This window comes from Halichoerus grypus, chromosome 14 (assembly GCF_964656455.1).
Source record: "Halichoerus grypus chromosome 14, mHalGry1.hap1.1, whole genome shotgun sequence".
Classification (NCBI taxonomy): Eukaryota; Metazoa; Chordata; class Mammalia; order Carnivora; family Phocidae; genus Halichoerus; species Halichoerus grypus.
This window is the reverse complement of record NC_135725.1, coordinates 82497410-82523661: the sequence shown is the minus strand read 5'-3', so window position 1 is coordinate 82523661 and position 26252 is coordinate 82497410. Positions and strand designations below refer to the sequence as shown.

Genomic DNA, 26252 nt, shown 5'->3' with positions numbered 1-26252 from the left:
TTTATAAGATACAAGACAAGGAGAAAGTATCTTTGATGTTCATCGAGTTTAGGGGAAAGACAAGATCTCTATATTTGAAGTAGGCAGAGGCACAATTCTACATGTGACACCTGGTTTCTGATAACATAGAAATTATTTTAGAAAGTTGAGATGAAGGAAAGTTGAAGAAGATGAACTGTAAATAAGATCTTTTTTTTAAAGTTTTTATTTTAATTCCAGTTAATGTACAGTGTTATATTAGTTTTAGGTATCAAATATAATGATTCAACAGTTCCATACGTTACCTGGTGCTCTTCATGACAAGTGCACTCCTTAGTCCCCATCATATATTTACTCAACCCCTCACCCCCCCTCCCTTCTGGTAACCATCAGTTTGATCTCTTTCTTTCTTTCTTTCTTTTTTTTTTTTAAAGATTTTATTTATTTGACACAGAGAGAGCACAAGCGGGGGGGTGGGGAGTGGCAGGCAGAGGGAGAGGGAGAAGCAGGCTCCCCGCCGAGCAGGGAGCCCAATGCAGGACTCGATCCCAGGACCCTGGGATCATGACCTGAGCCGAAGGCAGTCGCTTAACCATCTGAGCCACCCAGGCGCCCAGTTTGTTCTCTTTCTTAATCTCTCTTTTTTCCCTTTGCTCGTTTGTTTTGTTTCTTAAATTCCACATATGAGTGAAATCATATGGTATTTGTCTTTCTCTGACTGACTTTTTTGCTTAGCATTATACTTTCTGGCTCCACCCATGTCATTGCAAATGGTAAGATTTCATTCTTTTTTTTATGACTGAATAATATTCCATTACACACACACACACACACACACACACACACACACGCAGGATACATATATATAAAATAAAGAATGAGATGTACATATTTATATTCACACACACACATACACACCACATCTTTATCTGTTCATCTATTGATGTGCACTTGGGCTGCTTCTTTATCTTGGCTGTTGTAAATCAAACTGCTGTAAACATCAGTGTGCGTGTATCCCTTTGAATTAGTGTTTTTGTATTCTTTGGGTAACCCAGTATCATGATTGCTGGATCATAGGGTAGTTCTATAACTTTTTGAAGAACCTCCATACTGTTTTTCACAGTGGCTGCATGAGTTTGCATTCCCACCAGTGGTGCAGAGGGTTCCTTTCTCTCCACATTTTCACCAAAACTTGTTGTTTCTTGTGTTTTTGATTTTAGCCATACTGATAGGTGTGTGGTGAGATCTCATTGTGGTTTTGATATGCATTTCCCTGATGATGAGTGATGTTGAGCACCTTTTCATGTGTCTGTTGGCCATCTGTATGTCTTCTTTGGAGAAATGTCTTCTGTCCTTTTTTTTTTTTTAAGTAATCTCTACACCCAATATGGGGCTTGGACTCACAACCCTGAGATCGAGTCTCATGCTCCACCAACTGAGCTAATCAGGCACCCCTGCCCGTTTTTAAATTGGATTATTTGGTTTTTGGGTGTTGAGTTGTGTTAGTTCTTTATATATTTTGGATACTAACCCTTTATCAGATATGTCATTTGCAAATATCTTCTCCCATTCCATAGGTTGCCTTTTAGTTTTGTTATTTCTTTTACTGTGCAGAAGCTTTTTATTTTAATATAGTCCCAATAGTTTATTTTTGTTTTTCTTTCCCTTGCCTCAGGAGACATATTTAGGAAAAAGTTGCTATGGCTGATGTCAAAGAGGTTATTGCCTGTGTTCTCTTCTAGGATTTTTATGGTTTAAGGTCTCACATTTAGTTCTTTAATCCATTTTGAATTTATTTGTATGTATGGTGTAAGAAAGTGGTCCAGTTTCTTTCTTTTGCATGTGGCTGTTCAGTTTTCCCAACACCATTTGTTAAAGAGACTCTTCTTTTCCCATTGTATATTCTTTCCTGCTTTGTTGAAGATTAATTGACCATATAGGTGTGGGTTTATTTCTGGGTTTTCTGTTCTGTTCCATTGATCTGTGTGTTTATTTTTGTGCCAGTACCAGATTATTTTGATTATGTAAATAAAATCTTGAGTAGGATTTGAGTAGGCAGACAAAAGAATGGTTTGTAGTGTGAGAAATAGAATTCCAAAAGCGTAAGATTTTAATATGTGCGCTTAAAAAATTTATACAAATAATAAATGTTAAATTATAGACATATCTGAAAAGACATAAATAAAAATAAATCCTTCCCCCAGAGATAACTACCTTTAACATTTTGTTACATATCTTTCTAGACTTTTTCCTGTTCATGTATATACAGGTGTGAAAAATGCAAAGATGGGGCGCCTGGTGGCTCAGTCGTTAAGCGTCTGCCTTCGGCTCAGGCCATGATCCCAGGGTCCTGGGATTGAGCCTCATACTGGGCTCCCTGCTCGGCGGGAAGCCTGCTTCTCCCTCTCCCACTCCCCCTGCTTGTGTTCCCTCTCTTGCTGTCTCTCTCTCTCTGTCAAATAAATAAATAAAATCTTAAAAAAAAAAAAATGCAAAGATATTTGTGCAAATGTTTATCAGTACATATAAATAAATAGTAAAATAAATATTGATATAAAGGGGTAGTATTAAATTGTTTCATAAAGATTCATTTAAACATTTTTGCTATTATAAGATTATATATATGGTCATTTAATTGATCAGTGAAAGTACTATGGTCTTTGTGATTCCTAAGATTTTCCTTCCTGAACATATTAGATACATATGGTGGAGTATATTATTAGCTACATTTGGTGGAGTAAGTAGACACATTGTTTTGACTGATAATGAACCTCTTATAATTTTTTTAGGTGCTGGGTCTTCAGCTCTGAAGAGGCCATTTGAAGATGGATTAGGGGATGATAAAGATCCCAATAAGAAGATGAAACGAAACTTAAGGAAAAGTATATAAAATCTTTCTTCTTAGAGATGTGAACTAGAAAAGATTTGTAGTCTCAGACAGGAAAATAAAAATTACAAATTGAAGAATTTGATTGATTTGAATTGGAGTTTTAAGAATATAGCTTAACTGAGAAATTGATGATTGGATAACTTTCTTTTGTTTTCAGTCTTCATTGCTTCAGATATATTAGTATTGACAAACTAAAATTGATGTTATAGATATAATAATTGACATCACTTGTACAGTAGTGTTAGTATAATTAAAGTGATTTTACAGTTATGAAGTGAAATTAATTTGTATATGTGTTTTCAAATTCTTGTTTTTTAAAGCCTGGTGAATTTATAGTGGTCACTCAGAACCTACAGATGCATAGATTAAAAGCAAAATAGTTTAATTTCTGATCTCATTCTTTTTGTTTTGTTTTATTTTTGGTTTTGTTTTAAACAGTTCTGGATAGTAAAGCAATAGACCTTATGAATGCACTAATGAGGCTAAATCAGATCAGACCTGGGCTTCAATATAAGCTTTTGTCTCAGTCTGGCCCTGTCCACGCCCCAGTCTTCACAATGTCTGTAGATGTGGACGGTACAACATATGAAGCCTCAGGGCCATCCAAGAAAACAGCAAAACTTCATGTAGCAGTGAAGGTACAGTATTGCATTTATTTAGCAGGGCTTTGTTATTTTATGTTGTAAATAAGGTGCTTATTTTTCTAAAATAAATTAACAGACTTTTTAAAGATTTTAATGATAATGACAAAGATTTTTGTCAACTCTGGATTACAGAATTTTTCTTTTTTCATTATAAAATAATATGTATATTCCAAATAAAATTTGGAAAATGCAGAGGAAAGTAAAGACATAAAAAATATGGGGCAGATCATTAATATTTATATATAGTATGTTTGTTTAGGTTGAGCTCACAGAGTGTATGTAATTTATCCTCTGATTTTTTTTTCATTTACTATGTCATCAGTGTTTTCTCAGGTTATTAAAATCCTCACAAATAATTTTTAATGACCAAATGATTAACATGATATGGATATACTATTATTTGTTTAGACATTTTACTATTCATTGAATATTTTGCTGTTTGCAGACTTTGCCGGTCATAAATAAATTTAATTATTATCTTCCTGCATATGGTGCTTTTCTGTATTTCACATTATTTCCGTAGGGAATAAGGTCCAGGATCGAACCAACCAAACATGCATGTAGGTTTGTAGAAAGTCCCTAAATCCTGGAATTTTTCCATGAGTACATTTGCCCTCTTGTAGACAAATGTGAAAATGTCAAAGATCGTGTAGACTAAAGATCAATTTTAATTTAAGAAAAGTTCTATTATGTAACAGTATGGCATAAGACAGAATTGGTCTGTTTTCATGATCATTCCATTTGTAAGTATTATTAATAAAGATGTGAACATTGTCCTAGATTCTAAGGATATAGCAGTGAACAAAACAAAGCCCTTGGCCTCCTGGAGCTTGCATTCTAGTGTGGAAAGGATTGGAGACAGACAACAAATATACAAATGAATAAATTCTAAGGCAGGTAGTAATAAGCACAATGTAGGAAAATAATAACTAAACTGTAAACATATAAAACAACATTTATGTTGTGTCTTGTTTACAAAAGGGGTACTTCAAGTATGATGAAATAGTGTGAGTTTAAAATGAGGCAGAAAAAATGAAGAATGAGGGGAAAAAATGAATCCAGGAATAAAGCTAAAAATACGGTTCAGTAACTTAGCCCCATAATGTATGCTGAGAATGAGTCACAAATTAAGATCTCAGTTTTCTAGAATCTGACTCAAAAAGCTTATAAAATATCCCTTCATAGTGACATAAGAACAGACAGTTGATTATAAGAGTCATAGTTGTTTTGGTATACAGATCAAATGGACATTCTCCTTGAGTGGGTCTTCATAAAAAAGGATTGCAGTGACATCCTTAAACATCATGTGTGATGCAGTGAAAATTTGTGGGTTGTTTGTTATGATTGCCTTTAATGTAAGCTAGTGGCCTCATACCAACTTGTAATTCAGTAAAATTTGGGGAGTAAGAACAGTGGGAGATTTTGTAATATGACAGGATTTAGATGCTATTTGTTCTCATAATTACTATTAACATTTTGGTATGTATTTTTCCAAGCCTTTTTTTTTAAACCTGCAGTTCCAAAATCCATAAAGCACTGAAAATGAAAAATAATTCCTGAAGTTTGATGAAAACTCACTTGATGGGAAAACCTGACCTGAATTGTTGTAGAACTACTTTTAGTCTTTATTATTCCATTTCGTGTGAATATTTCATATGTTCCTTTGCACAAACATGGGGTAGCACCTGAACTCAACTGGGGATTTGGAAAATATATAGTAAATATTTTGTATTAGCTTTCTAAACTCTGAAAAACTATGAATTCTCGAAACAGTCTGGCCCCAAGAGTTTTAGATTAGGAGTGGTGGGACCTACATAGTGGGAATACAAAATATATAATTAAAACAAGTATTATTTTTGTTCATCTAAGAATATGAGGGTTTTTTTTTTTTTTTATAGTTATCACAAAGATTGTTCTCCTTTTTAGTGATGGCCTAATATTTTTTTATTATCAATCTACCATAATGTAACTGATCTTTTAGATTTAGATGCTGCCAGTTGGTTGCTTTACATCTTTTTAAACTAGTCTAATTATCCCTTAAGATATATGTTAGGGGCACCTGGCTGGCTCTGGTCGGTAGAACATGCGACTCTTAATCCTCAGGGTCGTGAGTTCAAGCCCCGTGTTGGGTGTAGAGCTTACATTAAAAAAACAAAAGTAACAAGTAAAGACAAATTCTAGAAATGAAATTTGATCAAGAAGAGGGCACATTTGAATGATCCATTAATTCATTAAATAGGTATTGGGCTTCCTATTATATGTCAGGCATATATTGCCAAACTGCCATCTATATACAAGTTTCAGGTTCTGTTTTACAAATGAATTTGAGAGTGTTTTATATCTGACATGAAAGTAGGTCCCACTAGATAAAAATCCTTAGATTTCTTACTCAGTAGTTTGGTAGGAGTCTGTACCTGTTAAGACAAATCACACCAGAGAATCAAATCAAAACAAAATACGAAAAAGCGGTTCCTGCCACAGGAGCCTGGCCTCCTGCAGTAGGCAGCCTGAAGTGATGGAGATCAGTTGCCAATCTTTTCTTTCCTCTTCCAGCCCTTTTTTCTGATAGTCCCTCACAAAGAACATAATCAGCGATATTCCATGAAAAGAAATCTTAGTCATTGTACAGAAAAGGTCAGGACAAGGAGTGAAGGCTCTTTGGGAGAGGTTCTTGCAGCCATCAGCTCTCCACCATCCAGAAGCCATGGATAGGACTTTCTTTTGAGTGGAGAGCCATACAGTAGAGTATGTTTTCATGTGTTTTCTTTTCACCTTTGTCCTGTAGTCTTTTTTTTTTTTTAAGATTTTATTTATTTATTTGACAGAGACACAGCGAGAGAGGGAACACAAGTAGGGGGAGTACGAGAGGGAGAAGCAGGCTTCCTGCTGAGCAGGGAGCCCAATGCGGGGCTCAATCCCAGGACCCTGGGATCATGACCTGAGCCGAAGGCAGACGCTAAACGACTGAGCCACCCGGCGCCCCTGTCCTGTAGTCTTTGAGGTTATCAGCTTTCCCAGCCTCAACCCCCTTCTGGGTGGGCGGGGGGAGGGCATGGTTATACTGAATTTCCCAGTCACCTTGTTTCCAGGAATAATCTTGTGATTTTTCAGCCCAATTGATGTGTTTATTAGATTTGATTTGTTTGCCAGACACTTGAAACTACTTTTTTGGTGTATCAATTTTTTGGCTTCAGTATTGATTCCAAGCAAACTTTGGTTCTAGAGGTCTGAGAACTCATTACTTTTTTTTTCTTTAGCTTTTGTAGCATATACTAGTTAATAATCTCATGTGTTCATAGGAAAATGACATAATTTTACATTTTTTTGTTAGCTGGTCTGTATTGCAAATATACTGTATCCCTTGAGATTATCCATCAGTTATATAAACTATAGTGTAGTGAAATATGTTGCTGCAATAACAAATAAATGAATATGATATGTGAGAAAAGCACAGGAGAAATGGTGTTAAATAATTCACATTAGACTTATTTTAACTGTCTATGTTAAATTGGGAAAAGCTGCTGTTTTTATTGGAATAAACAAATCAAATTTATTTGTGACTCTTGACTTTTGACTTGCAGCCTGTATTAGCCTAGTGTTCATTCCAGGCTGATAACTGTTCTTTCAGAGATGAGATTTTTCAGGGAGAGCATATTTACAGGACTCATACAGTGGAGAAGGTGTTTTCTTTGTAAAATATTGACGAGGATAAACTAAATGATGTTAACATACTTAGTCTTATAGTACTACCTGAGAACTTCTAAAACTTAAGATATTGAAGAGAGGTTCTTGGCTTTCATCTAGTGATTACAAAGAATTAATTTATGATTTGAAATGTTCAACAGAATGCCAGAGTTTCCATATGAATTGGGTGAATTAATTTCAAATTCTCTTGGTACAGAGTTCTACTTATGTCCATTTTTTACAGATTTTATTTATATTGGCAGAATCCATTATAGAAGATGCCATTGTCTATAAAATTTAGGCTGCCTGGTCTCTCATTCGTGGGACTATCATAACTTTTTTGAGACACCTATTACGTATAGTTGGGATTGTAAAGAAATATGACATTGCTTTTACACTCCAGCAACTTAAAACATTAGTCAAAAGCTGAAACAAATACAGAGATGTTTACGAACCTATCTCCATATATTTTGATATAAACCTTTAAATTAGTAACTGACAATGCAACATTAGCCTGTTTGAAAGAGGCTTATAAAAATGCTAGTGAATGTATTTTCTTGTAAACATCTAAAAAGCAGTATAACCTGGCAGGAGATATTAAAAGCCGTGCTTGTATGTGTGTATGCTCATGGGCACATGCATGCCCCCAGACACACACACACACACACACACACACACACACACTTCGGAAGACTTTATTTTAAAAAAGATAAGAAATGCCAGGCATTGAATGGTAATATAAGAAGAATGGACATTGGAGGAAGCCATAATGTAACTAGGCCTTGAGGGGATGGAAATACAAACCTAATATTGTTCCTGGTTCACTTACTATAGCAAATAAATCTTGAGACTGAATCCTTTCTTTCAAGTATTGATTTTGGTTTAAGTTGAAAGCAAAGAGGTCAATAGTAGAAAGCTTCAGATATTATATAATTAACAGGCAAATTGGTTCCAGCATGAAGACTTCTTGATTCCCTTTCTGTGCTAATTCCCCTAACGGATTGAGTCATAGAATTTAGAGGTCAACTAATCAGTCTTCCTGTTTTGCAGATTGGAAAATTGAGGACCAGAGGAGAAATACAGGATTAGACCGCCACGTCTTTTCCTTTGTAGTCCATTGTACTTTTTTCATTATGTTATTTTATTTTTCCCCTCACCTCCTTGGTTGAACTCTGGCCTTCAAATTAAATGAACCAGAAGCAACCTCAGGTTTGCATTTCTGTCATCCTTTATTTAAGCCTAATTACTCTGAGGATGTTTTTCCCATTCTCCGTGGTGAAACTAGTAGGTAGGTAAACTTAGTTTAACCAAGGATTTGTAGATTTAGCACCCTCTTGCTCTTCCTGCAAGGTGTTTCATGGATTCAGATGTTATGGATTTGAAACTTGTTTTCAGTATTTCATCTCTTCTCTGTGGTCTCTGATGTTCAAATAAAACTGAATCTTAATGTAATTTGTACAGGTATTACAAGCAATGGGATACCCAACAGGCTTTGATGCAGATATTGAATGTATGAGTTCCGATGAAAAATCAGATAATGAAGGCAAAAATGAAACAGTCTCTTCAAACTCAAGCAATAATACTGGAAATTCTACAACTGAAACCTCCAGTACCTTAGAGGTATATTTATATGTATTTTTTTCCTTAGAAAAAAAGGAGTATATGTAGACTGTAGAAAATTTGAGAGATGTGGAAAAGTATAAATAAGAAAATCAAAAGCATATACAAATGTATATATTCCAGAGATAGCCATTATTAATATTTTGGTTTATTCCCATCCAGCCTTTTTTTCTGGCAGTCATGTTTTCATGCAGTTTTACATTTTGTTTTTTTTCCACTTAACTTTAAAAAAAACCTGTAAACATAGCTGTATAGTACACAACACATGAATGTATCCTAATTTAACTAGAATTTTCCTTTTGCTGGCCATGGAAGTTCCTTCTAGTATTTCACAGTTAAAATATATCAACAATATCAACAATAACTAAAGAGTGAAAAACCAGGCCTAGCAGAGGAAATTTAGGATTATTTGAAGTTTGTGCTGAGCTGTGGGAGGCAGTGGGTCATTATGGAGCCGATCTAGCCTTGAGGAAGGCATAGCCTGATCTAGTATGTTCCTCAGACTCTGAGTAAGTCCTAACGTATGAGCTTATTGCCACAGATAATAGAATGGGACAGAAATCTAAGTACTGACTATACACAGCATTTTTGGGAATTCACGGGGTACTCATTCATTACATTCTGCATAAGAAAAATTGGCTCTGAAGTAACAGCAAGAGGTTACATTAAGTTTTTAAAAAAATTTTTTTCATTTGGGGGAATGAGATCTATCAAAGACTTAGTGGACCATAATATTTTCAGTCTACAAACCTTTTGTAGTGCCTGCTTACTGCCAGATGCTGCAGAGCCTCAAAATGTTCTCAGGCTAGAAGCACAAAAGACATATCCATAACTAATTATAATGTAATGTGATAAGTACCATGATGGCAAAGTGAACATAATAATGTAAAATCTCAAAAGAAGAAGTGATTAGGAAACTTAGACACCTGTAAAATCAAAGGGAGTAAAATGTGAGTGAAGTTTTAGGTGATGAGTAAGATTTTGCTATGTGGAGAAGAGGTGGAGAGAAGGCATTTTGGATCAAAGGAATAGGAGGTATAATGACCTGAAGTTGTGAAGGTACATGTTTGAGAGGTGCCAGGTAGGCCAGTATGGAGGGACAGATGGAGGCTGAGGCCTGTGGAAGCCTTGCCTGACTTTCCATGTGATACCGTGGAGGAGCCCTGGCACCTGGCTTTTCAGAGGACCAGTCATTCACAGGTGATCGTCACAGGCACGACAAGGTGTTTTGCTGGCAGTGTTATAAATACTTAGAGAAGAAAGAGCTCATTAATTATGAGACTTAGACTGTTCAGGGGAATTAGGGGGAGAGAGAGAGCGCAGTGTGGGCTGCACTAACAGCAGCCACATGCATGTATGGTGCTTTTGGTAGGAATACATCTATGCTTTGTTTCTATATAATGTAGTAATGGCATGGGGGTCGGGGGGGAAGAAAGCCCTTATTCTTCATTTAAAATTAAAATATTAAAATGCAAATATTTATATGCCTTGACTCATTTTTATAAAAGTGATTTCAGATTTGGAAAGCAGAGAGTGATTACCATAGACCTAGGTTCACAAATTATTCATTACCTTTTAAAGATGGAGACTGGAGGGACGCCTGGGTGGCTCAGTCGTTAAGCATCAGCCTTCGGCTCAGGTCATGATCCCAGGGTCCTGGGATCAAGCCCCCGCATCGGGCTCCCTGCTCCGCGGGAAGCCTGCTTCTCCCTCTCCCAATCCCCCTGCTTGCGTTCCCTCTCTCGCTGTGTCTCTCTCTGTCAAATAAATAAATAAAATCTTTAAAAAAAAAAAAAGATGGAGACTGGAAATTTGCTTTGCAATTAAAAAATATAGATTACAAAAACTCTTCAAGAAGTGAGGTGTTGTTTTTGTTTGTTTGTTTTTTTATTGCAGAAGACCCAGGCATGTTTATTAAACTTGTCTTGAAAAGTTGTCCAGTGTTTCATTTTTTTCCCCTACAGCATTAACCACTTAGTAAATCAGCACAGAATAGTTTATTAAGAGACTCTTGCTGTCCATTGGATTTATATGTATACATAATAATTGTTTGAGGCATTCATTTCCTCTTTTTTTTTCTTTTTTTAAGATTTTATTTATTTAGGTGGGGGGGGAGAGAGAGAGCGTGCATGCTTGAGAGCATGAGCAGGGGGAGGGGCAGAGGGAGAGGGAGAAGCGACTTCCAGCTGAACAGGGAGTTCCATCTCAGGACCCTAGGATCATGACCAGAGCTGAAGGCAGTTGCTTAACCGTCTGAGCCACCCAGGCGCCCCTGGGGCATTCATTTCTTTGTTGGGTATTTCTTGAGCAATTACTATGGTAGAATTACAGACATGATCTCTAACCTCAAAAAGTACTCAATCTTTGGGTCTCTCTCCTTTCTCAAAATTATAGGTGCAGTATTTTGTGGTTTATTTTTGGTGCTGCACTTCATTTGAGGCTTCACACTCTTACAGGAATTACTTTTTTTCCTTACTCTAGTCTTAATCCTTCCTCGAGTCAGTTCTTTCTGCTACTCCTGGCATGATTTTTCTACAACACAAATCTAATCCTGAATTTTCTAGACTAAAGTCTCTCCGTGGCTTATCATAGTTCATGATAAAGTCAAAGCTCATTTGCATGGCATGCAAAGTCCTTTATGAATTGGCGCCATCAAGGGCGTTTCTAGTCAGGTCCTATCTTCCTGTGCTCACTCCCTTATACAGCCAAACTGCGCTTCTCGCCATTTCCCGAACAGATGTTCTTTTCTTCTCTTGGGCCTTTCCACGGCTGTTTCTTCTGTCTAGAATGCCCTTCTCCTTTGTTTCCACCTTATCATGGTCTGGTGCTTACCTCTTTAAGGTTTAAGGTCAGGTTCGCATGTCACTTCCAGGAAAACTATCCTCATTGCCCTAGAAAATGATTGCTGCTTCTGTGTTTCCGTAACATACATCTGTTGTATAATATACACTGTTTTACAGTGATTATGTCTGTCCCTCCCACTATACTCTAGCTCCTTTGAGCAGGGAGTGACTGCTTTTATTCTTATTTTTAAATTTCAGAACCCATAGTCTGTAGCCTACTGTTTTTACCTTAGGTGCCCTTAAGTCTCTTTTGAGAGAACTGAGAGCTGTGTAGGAACATTTTCTTCCCATCTCCCAAGTTGAGAGTTATTTCTTCCTAACCCTAAAGATGAAAAACAGTGAATATTCAGGTGTCATGTGAATCTCAACTGTTCTGTCCACTTTGTTAGTCATTTAAAGTATTATTCTTAGATCATGAACACCACAGAGCAGACCCTAGAGTGCCGTGTAATGGCAAGGCCACATTGCTCTTGAACAGTGTTGAGACAGCCCTACTTTAGGGGCAGGCTGGCTAGATGACTGACTGCCATGTTTATTGCCTGTAGAGTTTCCATACCTTTAAAGGTATTTTGTCATTTGTATGTAGAGGTGATCACATCCTAGTCCCTAAATGCTTTAAAGTGTAATTTTTGAGCCTCTTTTCAACAGAAACATAGTATAATTGTATTAATAAGAAATTTAATACTCTAAAATCTTACTTGGTTGAACCTCCTTTTAGGTAAGAACTCAGGGCCCTATCCTCACAGCAAGTGGCAAAAATCCCGTAATGGAGCTCAATGAAAAAAGAAGAGGTCTTAAGTATGAACTCATCTCGGAGACTGGTGGAAGCCATGACAAACGCTTTGTAATGGAGGTGTGTACCTAGATTCAAGCCAACCTTAGTTTTTGCCTCAAGGACATAGGCTATCCTGAGCTTATATGTAAAAAAGTTTTAGACTGAGTTAATTCTTGCGGCACTATTTGACTTTCGGTGTTTTCTGTGTTGTGATACATTTAAATTAAAACTACATAGAGGAATTGCATGGGATAATTGCAGAGTATTGTTCTTGATTTTAGGTAGAAGTAGATGGACAGAAATTCAGAGGTGCAGGTCCAAATAAGAAAGTGGCAAAGGCAAGTGCAGCTTTAGCTGCCCTGGAGAAGCTGTTTTCTGGACCCAATGCAGCAAATAATAAGAAAAAGAAGATTATCCCTCAGGTATGAGTTAAGCATTAAACCTTTGCAATACTTTTGAAAAATACTACCAAAATTAAATTTCCTTTTCTGCCTTGGTGCCACTTTAGCTTTTCTGAAGTTGTTTCTTTTTCTTGCATTTGGCATCCTTTTCTTTGGGTTAGATCATAAATACTGTAATATTCACTTTTCTCTGGTCTTCATAGGCAAATTATATATTTTAAAAAGGCTATTAGCATTATTTGGGGGCTTTCAGTCACTCTTGATGAAGTAGAGCATTGAGGGATCTGTACTTTTAGTGAGATGTTAGCATTTGTTTAGGGAAACTGCCAAGAGTATAGGGGCTTACTTTCATCAGAGTCTGCAGATGCGCTTCCATTTCCTTTCCAGTTTTGTCCTTTTGCATTATTTATTTTGTGTTTTCCTTTGGGGTGGCACAGTAGAACTTGACCCTGTGTTCTGTTCATTCCTGACAATGGGCATGTCCGTCCTGCTGAAGGCCCAGGACTGTAGAAAGGTCTTTAGAAAAGATGGCCTCCTAATTACATGTTTTTGGATAGCAGATCCTTCTATCCATTCATTTATGAATTCGCAAATATTTTCTAGTCATATACTATGTGCATGATTGTGAGGGCAAAAGAGATACATTATTAAATATAAGACAGTTCTCTCCCTGGTGGAGAATGCTGGTGCAGTAATGTCTGAATAGATTATGTGATAGAAACAAGTCAATTAAAAATGTTTAGACTAATAGAAGGAAGATTACTTAAGGTTCTGAATGAAACTGTTTAGTTTCTTTTACATACACTGAGTGCACTGGCTAAGGGTAGAGTTGATCTTGTTTTATAGACGAGGAAATGAGGCCCGAAGAGATACAGACACTGCCCTTATTACCACAGGTAACTGATGGTAGGGTCTCTTTCAGCTAGGTTCTTCTCCTTCCAAAGACCGTGGGCATTCTGTTGCATATTATAGCCATCTTAGAAATTTGTCTTGTCTTGTATTTATTGTAATAAACATTGCTTACATTCTAGGATTCAAAATATAACCAAGGGTAACTTTTACTGAGATGAAATACAAATAAAGCATTTAAATTGCACTGCTAAACACGCAGAGAGAGAAGTGGTTTTATTTCCCTAAAACCTTCCAGGAAATGTGCTAAATTAGTAGAAAGATAATTGTTAGCTTGTTTGTTTTGGTGTGTTTTTACCATGAGTTACATCTTGTATTGGGTCAGTTAATTTTAGTGTTTAAAAAGAGAGTGCAGATACGTATTAGGTAGTTAAGTTTGGTTCTAGTAGACAAGAGCTCGATTTGTGTGGAGTCACTCTACTGCCACCAGATTGTTACTTCCTGACTACTTGGACTAAACTGTGTTTTTAAAAAAAAAAAGATATCTCCATGAGGTTCACCCATTTTTAGAAATTTTCCATACTAGAAGCTCTAAAACTCATGTGTTCAATATGCTTGACGGTCAGGAGGCAGTCTATTTTGGATGTGTGGGTTGCCTTTTTTTTCAGCCAGATAGAAAAATAGCTGTTCCCTGTGCATGATACATTTGACCTTGAAACTGTCTTCTGCCCAGTTATGCTAGTGGTAGAGGTGTTCCCATGAGGAATAAAAGATGATGGCTTTTCAGTGTGAGATAAATGTGTGTATACTCTGAATGTTTAAGCTGTTTGAAATATTGTTGACTTTATTCCACCCTGAGCTCTGAGGCTCTGCACCTTGGTTATAGGAGGGAATTCTGGTAGTTTTTAGTTTGAATTTTTGTTGTGTCTTTATATTTAAAAAATAAGTATAATGTTTCATTTAAAACTAGATATTCTTGATTTTCTTAAAATTTCAGTTTTAGAAAGGGATGTTTTAGCAGCCCTCTGTTCTGTTTGTCCTTATCTAGTATACTTTTCAGAGTTTGCTGTTTTCTCAATTGCTCTTTCTCCTCTGAAGTAAAACAAAGAGGATATCATTATCCTCATTGTATAATTAGTGGGAGACTCCGATAGACATAAAGATTTGTGATTTTTACCAGAGTCCCATGGCATTTTAGAGCAAGAGGAGACTTTAGAGGTGGTATTTCTTTAATGATTGGTACATGTACATACACATACACACATACACACATACACGTATAGCAGAAAATACAGACTCAGAGAAATCACATGACCTTCCTGGAGTTCTCATTTTTGGTCTTTCTTCATAGTTCTGTTTTTTTTGTTGTTGTTGTTATTGTTTTTTTCTTTACTCAGGTTCACAGCTAATTCTTGGTGGTTTGTTGGGTAGTTTTTGTTTGTGGGCGGAGAATTCAGTGGATTTCAAACCTAGGTATCAAGTGTCTATAATTACTTTAGTCAGGTCTAAAATGTAATGGATGTAATTTGACTATGAAATTTGTGTGTAGAAAATGAACTCTTTCTGAGTAACCCTCAAGTAAAAAGAAGAAGTTATTTGCATACTTTTATAAGTGCCCAAATATTCTTCAGAACAGCTCTGTAAGGTAGGTGTCATTTTTATTTTATAGATGATAAAGGTTCAAGGTCATAGACACTCATTGACTCATCTACAGGCTCAAGTTTCTCATAGAGGTTGTGCATTAGAGAGATGATGGGGTGTTAGTTCTTATTTCTCTCAGTAATGAAAATGTGTTATTTCTAACAGGCAAAGGGTGTTGTGAATACAGCTGTGTCTGCAGCAGTCCAAGCTGTTCGAGGCAGAGGAAGAGGAGCTCTAACAAGGGGAGCTTTTGTTGGGGCTACAGCTGCTCCTGGCTACATAGCTCCAGGTAGAGTATAGCCTGTAAGAGGTCTGCCTCCTCTTCTGGGCTTTGAAGAACAGCATCTCCTTTATTTTCCAGGGTTATACACAGTCCCTGGAAACATAACACAGGTGTAAGATGGGTGTGCACGGAAATTCAAAAGAAGAGAATCTACAGAATGTCATAGGTTTTCTCCTGGAATCTGCTGAGTGACTAGAGGTGTTCTGGAGGGAGGTGACAGATGAGGAATATTGCACTTGGTTGAGAGGACATATTTTGATAATGAGGAAGCTAACAAATACTCCACAGATTGAGGAGTGTGGACATGTGAGCAGGGTGCATTCAGCGGGGACATGTAGAGGATGGTTGGGTGTAACAGGAGAGGAAAACTGCTGGTAAGAGATTCCCTCATTGGGGTGAAGCCTAGCATTAATAGCTTTCTTTAACTCAGTGTTTGGGATCCAGCAAAGGTCTACAGAAGTACAAAAAGAGGAAAAAAAAAAAAAAAGGGAAACTTATTTATCCAGAGCTTACTATACAACAGATACTTTGGTATAAATGATTTCACTTAATTGTTTTTTAATCCTCACAGTGTTTCCTCAAGTAGAAATTATTTCCATTTTCTAGGTGAGGGAACTAAGGTTTAATGGGAGAAGGCAGCTAGCTCAGTCTGAGACATGTAGCGAACAGCAGAGCCGAGATTTGAATGTAGGTGTTTGCAGTTCTAGAGTTTATATTCTTTCCATTTCACCACATGGCTTGAGGGAGATGGGGGAAAAGATGCCCTCCTTCTGCCTTCTGTTCTAATACTTACGTCATTTCAGCAGTAGATGTAGAGCTGTCTCATTAAAGTCAGGTCGTCTGCCCTATTGAACCTATGGAACTTTTCACTTAACAAGTAGACTGCTTGTAATTGTTGATCGGGATGAAATTGTCATAAGGATTGGATCTTATACCATCGTTATTTTTTTATGTAATATTGCTAAGAAGTTCACTTAGATTGTGTGTGTGTGTTTGCTTTCTTCTTTTCTTTCTTTTCTCTCTTTCTCTCTCTCTCTCTCTCTCTTTCTCTATCTTTCTTTCTTTCTTTATTTTCTTCCTTTCATTCCTTCCTTTCTTCCTTTCTTTCTTTCTTTCTTTCTTTCTTTCTTTCTTTCCTCTCTTTCTTTCTTTCTTTCTTTTTCTTTCTTTCTTTCGAATAGACTATTTGGGAAGTTCTATGGATGATGTGGTTTTGGAATTATACTTGTAGGAATTGTCCCAGTAGGGCCAGAGCTCAAAGATGTGTATATTCACTCATTGAAATAACATGTGCCTGCTTTGGGAGTTTACTGTCGTGCAGCTTATGATGTAAAGGTGAGACAGGCCAATCAGATAAGTCACTCACTTATCAACTGAGAAGGTTGTGATGAAGGACAAGGGTATGTTCTATGAGAGAATGTAACAGAGAAACTGGGTCTAAGATTTGGGGCCTGAAGGCCTTCCCGCAAAGAAGTGACACTTGACCTGAGCTTTAGAGAGTGAGGAGGCGTTAACTTGGAGAAGACTAGGGTGGACGAGTGTTGTACACAGAGGGAACAGCATGTGCAGAGACTCTGCGCTGCTGGGCCAGGGAACTCGGCTGGTGAGGATTAGAGGAAGGCCAAATGTCTGTAGTGTGGAGAGCACTGTGTGTTTTGGGTGGGGGCTGGTGGGGAGAGACACAACAGGGACAGGGAATGATTTGAGCTAAACTAGACACTCGGAACCCCAGTCCTGGAGGCAAAGGTGTGGATTTTGGCCTCAGAATGCTAAGTGTAGTGGGAAGTCGTGAAGGGCTCTAAGGAGAGAAGTGACGACATCAGACTTTTCTGTAAAGATCATCGTCTATAGTGTGAAGAATAGACTGTAGGTACAGAAGCGGATGTGAAAAGACAAGTTAGAAGGTTCTGGTAAACTCATAGCTCAGGCCAGAGACAGTGCAGGTATCTCCAGTGGGTGGGTGCAGGGAAGCAGATGGGTGGCAAGAAGCAACCGGATTGAAGACGTACTGCAGAAGCACAATTAATGGATTTAATGTGGAGAATGAAAAAGAGGGAGGTTTCAAGGATTTCTCCCAGCATTTTTAGCGAGAGGAACTGGGTCACTGAGTGTGCCGTTTAAGGAGATGGAGAATGGTGAAGGATGAGAAGGAGGAAGGGAGGAAAAGGTTCATTGGGGTTTTATTCCGTTTATGGGTCCCAAATTAAGACACTCTTCTGTGCATCTCACTGTTTCTACTGATATTTCATATTCTTTTGCCTCATCCAATCATTATTTAAAGAAAGCAGCTTTTATTAATAATAGGCAAGTTATTGAGATGAACTTTCTTGCCTTTGATTGCATGTTCAGTGGGGGCTTTGTCCATTTGGGAGTGTCTGCGGTCATGTGGTCGGGGACGCTTACCTCCCACCCATCATCTAGTGGCAGTGGTCGTGAAAGGCTTCATGTGTGTCTGCTTGTTGCCAGGCTCGTTGGCTCTGTAGTAGCTTTTCTCTTATGTCATCACATTGACCTCTGTGAGAGGCCTGTCTCGTGAAGCTTTTATTTTTTATTTTATTTTTTATTTTTTTTAAAGATTTTATTTGTTTGACAGAGAGAGACACAGCAAGAGAAGGAACACAAGCAGGGGGACTGGGAGAGGGAGAAGCAGGCTTCCTGCCCAGCAGGGAGCCCGATGTGGGACTCGATCCCAGGACCCTGGGATCATGACCTGAGCCGAAGGCAGATGCTTAACGACTGAGCCACCCAGGCGCCCCTCTCGTGAAGCTTTTAAAAATGGAGTTCTTTTATAGCCCAGAGAAGATTCAGATTGGGTCAATTAGATTATGAATAGGTTATATGCCATTTGCAGTGTGTATTCTTGCAGCAGGGACTGTAGTAAGTGTTTTTACATACATTATTTAATTTCATTCCCCTGCCAACTCAATTACTGTGGACGACTGTGAGGCTCAGGGTGGTGAAATAACAGGCACAAAGTCACCTTGCTAGTGCAAGTGAAGTTGGGGTTCAAACCCCACAGCCTGATCGGTGGCCAGCTTAATAGTTTTAGTTTCATCTCTCTTTAAGGAGGTTTTGGTAAAACCCTTGAAACTGTAGCCTTAGTCATCCAGCTTGCTACCTTTTCCTGGAATAGATTTGATATGCAAACTTTTTAAAGTATTAATTTCTCTTTTGGCCTCAGTTCCTACTGCATATCTCCTGCTGCTGCTTTCAGCTGCATTGTATCCTCTTGAAATCTAGGATTTAGGGAGCACTAAAGACTACAGTTAAGACTAAAGACTAAGGCTACATTGTATCCCCAGTTTTATGTGACTTAAGTATAGACTGAAAAGTGAAAATTTCCATCTCTCAGGAAATGTTTCTGTTAGTCCCTAAAAGCAGTTTACTTATTCAGCATACATTTGAGTGTTTTGTTTCAAGCAAGAGATTTGGACCTGGGCATTAGAAGATGATTAGCATCTGCCCCAGTGAATGCTTGAAGGTCATCTGGGGTAGGAACAGACGCTTGCATCAACGATGTGCAACATGATGCAAGCTGTAACATTGGTGGCGGTGGGGGTGCAAAAAAACAGCAAACCCAGGAAACTTCACAGAGGAGGTGATATTTGATCCTGATCTACAGGATGCGTTGCAGCTGGGCAGCTAGAGAAGGAGGAAAAAAAAAAAAAAATCCTTGCAAGCAGCAGAAATGATTACAGAAAAAGGGCTTGTAATGTTAAAAAGGCTTGATTTGTGTTTAGGTACAGTGTGAAGGGCCCATGTAGATTTTGTTCTATTTTAGAATCCAATTTTCCCTGAAGATTTACCCAAGCAATTTAGTATTTATATTTTTAAAGTTGTTTTATTGAAAGATTAAAGATTGTGGCTTCTGTTAGTACAGTATTTCTAATCCCTGCAGCACTATAGAGTAGCTTGGAAGATTTCTCATTTTACAGGCATGAAAAGGCAACTCAGAAGTTAAATGTTTAAGGACATATAAGAAACCAGTGCCAGAACAAATTGGCTCAAAAACTTCTCTGTTCTTCAGACTTGTTTTTATTGACAGTATGAGCCTTTTTCATAGGCACCAGAGACCAATGTCAGTTTTGCCAACATTTACTGAGAGACGCTGTGCTGGGGCCAGGAATTCAGATACCAGGAGACATGGACCTTGTCTCCGAGCCCCCAACCTGATCTGCACTTGAGACTTCAGCCTGTCCTGTCACTGCTTTCTCAAGAGACCTGGAAAGTTCTGCTTTCCAGCTTTAAAGAAATTGGTAACTTGAGTGATTCTAAGTTTAGGGAGAGGAGACAAATTTGTTCAATAAATTATATTTAGTGAGTGGTTACTATGTGCCAGACCTTCTTCCAAGTTGCGGTGATACAAAAATGTCTAAGACTTGGTGTCTGTCACTCTAGTAGGGGACACAGACATGGAGTCGATAATTATAATACAGTGTCATAAGTGCAAGGAGAAAGACAGGATATTCTAGTAGGTCAGGAGAATGTTACAGGTCATGCTAAGCGGGAATGGAGGGTTCGGCCATTCTGGGTATAGTTCTCATTCATCCAGCATCTGGAAGAAGTCCTCAGGGCCCAAGGTGCTGGGCCAGGCAGTACTTGTGAATTGGGCTGGTACCGGTTGGTTGCCCTTTGTTCTGGACTGATTGCTTTCTTCTTCTTTGCACTAGGCTATGGCGCACCGTATGGTTACAGCACAGCTGCCCCTGCCTATGGTATGTACACCATCTTTCTGATTTCTCCTCTTAGCAGTGCTGTCACAGCAATCTAAAGCACAGTTTGTATCCAGGGTTTCTTTAAATGAATTGGAGGATCTCAGACCTGTTCATTCTAGTGACCCAACTTAAATTCCCTTTGAAAACGCCACAACCTTGTGGTTCTCGGTTTGGTTGGAGTTGCTCTTCTCTCTGCTTTGCCTGATTGAAGGACTGCTTGTTCTAATTGCCTGTTTCTGACCATATTGAAATTAAATATTTTAAGTAGTTCTTCTTACAGCCAACTTATACTCCATTCAAAGGCTACTGAAGGGCCATCCCCGGTTTCCAGCTGAACTGCTCGCCGGTTACATGGCTGCATTGAAGTCTCTGGCTTGAAACCATCTGGGTGACTTGAGTTAGGGTTAGGAAATGTTCACTTCAAATTTGTAGCCATCATCCTTTCCCATGAATTTTGCTCTAGAGGTGGCATCAGTGGGCCCCAGCGTGGTGACAGGGTGTCACCGGCAGTGTCTTTGAAGTGCTTCCCGCACAGAGTCTGTGCAGCATGTTACAAAATCATAGGAGTGTCTCCTCTCCCTCCAAAAATAAAAATAAAAGCATATGCAGAAGTGAACCTCAGTGGCCCTTTGGATAACTTTTGAATGAGGTTTATGTGGCAATGGAGGCAGTAGGTTTGGAGTCAGTGATATGCCCTTGTAGACATTTTCCCTAACTCAGGCGCTACATGTTACAGGTCAGCCATCTGCAGGATGTTTGCCATTGAGAGAAGAAGAGTGTGTGTGCACATGAGCGTGAGTGTGTGCGTGTGCACGTGTGAGTGCGTATCGGTGCGACCCTGGGCTGGGCGTGCACGTGTACAGTGGGGAAGGACCTTGAATGTCCCGCTACTCCACACGAGCCTCAGGGCCCTTCATTATGCTTTCTCTCTTCATGCATCAGCTTTTCCATTTTTGTTCAGATGAAAATGATGGGTCCTTAAGACACCGCTAAGTGGAGGCTCCATTTGATTTCATAACTGTAAAAAATAAGTAGAAAATGAACATGAACAGTTTGACCACTTTCCCCATTAAGATAGACTGGAAAGATGTGGAGAAGCTGCAAGGGTCAAACATTTGGGTGAGTCTTCTCTATGGCAAAGTACCAAGTCTGGGGTCTTATCCTTGACCTGAATGTCTCCTCTGGAATGTTCAGGTTTGGTCAGGACTTCCCCAGAGTCCCCAGATCCCCCGATGTGGGGTGATAAGGAATTGAGAACTCATTCGAGAAAATGTTTTCACCCAGAATTTGTTCTAAATTCAAATTCTCTAGCTCCTTTTGTTTTGGCCATTTGCTTTTACCATGCAGCCAACTTCCTGGATATCCTGACCACCTCATCCCTCCTGTGAATTAGGTCTGGGCAGTTGATCCAAATACATTTTGACTCACTAGTCCCATTGTGGTGTGTCTTGTGTGAGCGCCAAAGCATCTGCCTGCTAGGGCAGGTTGTTAATTCTTTGTCTCTCTTTCAGACATCGTAAGTCTCACGTTCTTTAGTACAGGTTTACTGAGAGCTGAATTTTTCTCTTTAAAACACGGGTGTGTCTAGGCTTTAAGCTGCATTCATGTTTTTCCTCAGTCTTTTTTTTAATTTTTCTCTCTTGTGCCTCCCTTTCCTCTAACATTATACTTCCACCCTGCGGCCTCTGAGCCCCCACTTCAGAAGGCTCCTCTCTTCCATGTGCCATATAACTGACTTCCAAAGCTGGTGAAATTTGATGCCCCCATTTTTCACATAAAAGATTTGGTTTTTAAATGTTACTGTGATGCCAACCTACTAAAACAATGCTTTATTTTGGCTGTAAGGTAAATATGTCTTTTGGCCTTTGTAAAGCTGTTGCATGTGGGGGTAATTTCCCTCTGATCATCTGGTGCTCTTGAACACCTGCTGTTGCTGCTTTGTGATTTCTCCATAGGTTAAATACTAGAATAGAGATAGGAGCAGATTTCAAATCATGCTTGAGTATGCAGAAGTCTGTGAGGCCACAAGAACTTGTTTATTACAAAATTAAGAAAGTAGTTAATCTTTCCAGATTTGCCACGCCAATACTGGCAGTAGCCATTAAGATAAACCCCTGGTCACGACTCCGGCTGGAGCTGTCTTTCCGGGGAGCTGAGGCCTGCACAGAAAGCTGTGCTTTGCGTCTTGACAGTCATCCCTGTTTCTCCTACAATATGTGATGTGCCAAATTGAGAACAATTATGGATTTCTAGAGTCCCTTGAGAATATTCATCAATGGCATTGCTTTTGATCTTTAGAAATCATGGCCGCGCACACAAATGAAATTGCTTTCTGAATATCATTCTTCCTGTGATATAGCCATCTTAATTTTGAGTGGAAAATACCAATTATCAAAATATTAGCAATTTCAAAATAGGAGATCTGTGAGAGGTTTGTGGGTCTCCTCCAGAATGCTTCATGTTGACTGACTAATCTGGAAAAGGTTAATGATCATTACTGTAAGATATTTTTTTACCTGAAATTTTTACTGGATTATTAAACTTATTTGGAGTCCTCTCCGTTTCTTTTCTCTGTAGGTTTACCCAAGAGAATGGTTCTGTTGCCCGTTATGAAATTCCCAACATATCCTGTTCCCCACTACTCATTCTTTTAGCAAATGACAGAAGCTAATTCCTATTGAACAACAAATACAGTACAATACAGAATGTTAGAGCAAAAGCCTTTTTATCCTGCTTTCTTTGAACACATACTTGATCAAAATTATTTGTAAAGAACATCTTTCCTACTTTTTGATTTTAACAAATGCAAATTTAGTTCTCTACAACTTGAAAACAAACAACAAGGAACTAGTTCTGTGAAACGGTACCTCACTTCCGGAAAATACCTTATACCAGCCCTTCTGTCCTAGGGAAATAAGTCTAGCAGTGCAGAGGTTGAGTCTTAGGAGGAGTATCAGATTATGTAAAATTAAATTTGTGAAGGATGTATAGAGTCTCAAACACTGATCACAAATAAACTGCTTTGTTGTAACACAGAGTACTGCCTGGTTCCTGACGCAGTCACCGAGTCTTAGCTCTGATTGATATGTATTTGCCCAGGGCACTGGAATTCGGGCTGTAGTTATTTTTTTTAATACAATAGAGACTTTTCATTTAAACTTTAACTTTGTAAATACTGAAGTGTGTAATTAAAGCCAATAAAATATGGGTTTGAATATTGTTTTAGCTTATTATTTTTGATATGTTTTGGTATCAAATTACAAGGAATTGAAAACTAATAATAACTTAGCCCTAGAAACCCATTCATTTGTAAGGAAACTGCTAAAACAAAGCAAAGGCAATTGTTAGTTTGAGCCAGTCTACTTACTTTGTAAGCCCTTTGTACTGCTGGACAAGGGCATCCCCATGAGAAAGGTATATTCTGTGATCCGAGCATTGCTTCTTAAAATGATGGCACTACCCAGAGATGGGGAAGGAGGAATGTGATTTAGTTTCCTAATTTCCAAGTTTTAAAAGAGAATAAATTAATCGATCAATCACCCTCTCTTGTTCTTGTGGCCTTCTTCACTCTGTAAGATACTGTGTTCACTTCCCTGGTTTTTTTCATGCAGATAGAAGATTAGCGATTTTTCTGGGATTCATGGAAAGGTCTCTTTTCCTCTTCAATTACATCAGAATCTAAAGCAGCAACAGGGTCCCCATAAAAACTTGCTCTTCGATTGTCCCAGTTCTTGTTGAGTGCTGCTGTGAAAAGTGACAGGTTTCAGCCATGGGTCAGCATTTATTTTTAAGTTTTTCTTAAAATTTATCTGATTAAGCTGGTGAAAAATGATCAGTTGGTAACATTGTGCTGTCCTGTTAAGGGTGCAGACCTGAGCCTTCCCCTGCATTCTCGCCTTGTTTGGAGAGCCTGTGATGTTACAGAAGGTAATGGTTTCATTAAGGTCCTCACCCCCACGAGGGTACCAGTGTGGTCCCGTGTCGAGACTTCTGAGTTGCTGTGTCTTAAAAATGTCTGTTTTTAGTACGAATTAGCTTCCCTCTTCCCTCTTAAATTCTGTTTCTCAGAGCCCAATAGTGCCCATCAGTGAGAATGGGCTTCGCAAAATATAGCAAATTTATGTACCAGATTTCTTTGGGACCGCTAAATGAGAATCAGATGGGCAATTTAAAATAAACGTTAGTGTCACTTCTCAGATGTGGATTTATTATCACAGTGGCTTGTTACTTCTGCTCCTTGACCTTTAGTCTTTATTAGTGGTGGGTGATACTTTAATAAAACCTCATCACTTGCTAGAAATAGCTGTGAACTTACCATTCTCATCCTGTGCATTAGTGGCTAGACATAAACCTGAGGGCCCATTGCAGCTGGGAGTTTTCATGTTTCACTGATTCATTTTGCTGACCTATGGATGAAACAGAGCCATCACTGAGAAGAAAAAGCATGGCTGGTAGTGTCCAGTTTTTATTAATTCAATATTTACAATAGTCCTCTCTGTGTTTGGAATACTTTTAATTGGCAGCTGCAGCCAGATTGTTATTTGAAATTGATTGTCAAATTTGCATTCCAAGTTGGAATCTCTCTGGAGATTTCTCTTTAGAAAATTATTTTGAAGTAGCTGACTCAGCTTCATAATTTAACCCCTCTATGATGGTGAAAAAGGGAGCTGTGCTGTTTTCCAACATGATGGCAGTCATTTCAAATGGTTTCTACCAAGTCTTTTTTTTTTTTTTTTTAATTTTGTTGTTTGTTGGAAGTTACTAACCATGTTGTAAACCTGCCCAGTTGCTGCAAACTTTTACATTTCTCTGCTTTACTTAAAATAATTGAGCTGTCAGTCCTTTGTTAGAAGTGGTAACCATGCAAGTTCAACTGTTGAAATTTTGTAATGAATTAAGTGTCCCCCTCCCCCCCTTCTGCCCTCCCCACCCCTCCATTTTGTAATGAAAATTCCACTTACAGCTGAAAGAGCAGAGAAATATAAATGAAGCTCTTGGCTTCACCAAATTCTGTGACATTAACACCAAGTGTTGCTTCTCTGCTCTTTTCTCCACTGTAGGCGGTTTTTTCATTGACAGCCCCTATTGCCAGCCTCTGAGCGTCGCGCCACTTATTATTCACTTGGGCCCTCAAGATTTCTTCTCTGACTTCTAGAACCATCAGGTTGTCTGGCTTGAAATGGCAATTTCTGTCTTGGTCTTAAGAGCATTGTGACCCTCTGAGGCTTTCCAGCTTTCAGATACACCACTCTGACACCTTCTTTTGGAAAGCAATGACTGAGCATTTTAAAGAAGAGCAATACTTTATTCAAAGCCACGGTGTCTGTTTTAAAACCTTTCCTTTGGAAACCTAGCAATATCTGTACTTAACCCCTCCTAGCATAGTCTCTTGTCAGGGAGTTTACAGACCAATGTAGAACTTAGACTCAGTGTGTGAGCTGTGCTATCTATCTCCTGACAGTTTTTAAACTTTTGTAGCACCTAAATTGGGTAGTTGCATTCCTGACTGCGTCAGTTAGCGCTGTTATAATTTCTCAGAATTAGGGGTCCTCCTTGAAGCCATATTCTTTGCATGGGGGCTGCGCCCAGCCGGGGATGTGGCCTGCAGCCCGGGTCTCTTCTGGCTGCAGGAGCACCCCTCTCTTGTGCAAGGGAATTGGTCCAGTAGATTCCCAACATACCTCATGCTGACTAGATGCAGTGCATGGTGCGTGCAGCAAGGAGTCCCGAGTCGTTTGTAGTCTTTCTGAAATCGTTAACCTGGGAACAAACCACTTACAGATTTTTCTGCTATTAGCCTTTCCTTCTTTTTTTAAAATTCGGGTAAATGTTTGAAAATCATGAATCAGTCAGTCACCGTTATTAATTGAAGAGCTGGGAATACCTCGTTAATGTATTTTTAAAACTAGTGTTGGACCCTCTGTGTAT

At 38.6% G+C, this 26252-nt stretch overlaps 1 protein-coding gene across 4 annotated transcripts in view; it reads left to right on the top strand.

Annotated features, from left to right (window-relative positions):
- The window catches only part of STRBP (spermatid perinuclear RNA binding protein), a 140958-nt gene that overhangs the window by 102064 nt on the left and 12642 nt on the right, over window positions 1-26252 (top strand). The window contains exons 11-18 of one of the 4 annotated variants that reach the window (XM_036107863.2): window positions 2769-2861; window positions 3308-3507; window positions 8659-8817; window positions 12379-12513; window positions 12717-12857; window positions 15492-15615; window positions 20280-20324; window positions 25385-26250. In XM_036107863.2, coding sequence (XP_035963756.1) covers window positions 2769-2861; window positions 3308-3507; window positions 8659-8817; window positions 12379-12513; window positions 12717-12857; window positions 15492-15615; window positions 20280-20324; window positions 25385-25479 — 992 coding nt within the window. In that variant the 3' untranslated portion in view covers window positions 25480-26250. Of the gene's footprint in view, window positions 1-2768; window positions 2862-3307; window positions 3508-8658; window positions 8818-12378; window positions 12514-12716; window positions 12858-15491; window positions 15616-20279; window positions 20325-22901; window positions 23866-25384; window position 26252 lie in introns of those variants that run through there. The other 3 variants (XM_036107864.2, XM_036107865.2, XM_036107866.2) reach the window with 3 other exon arrangements.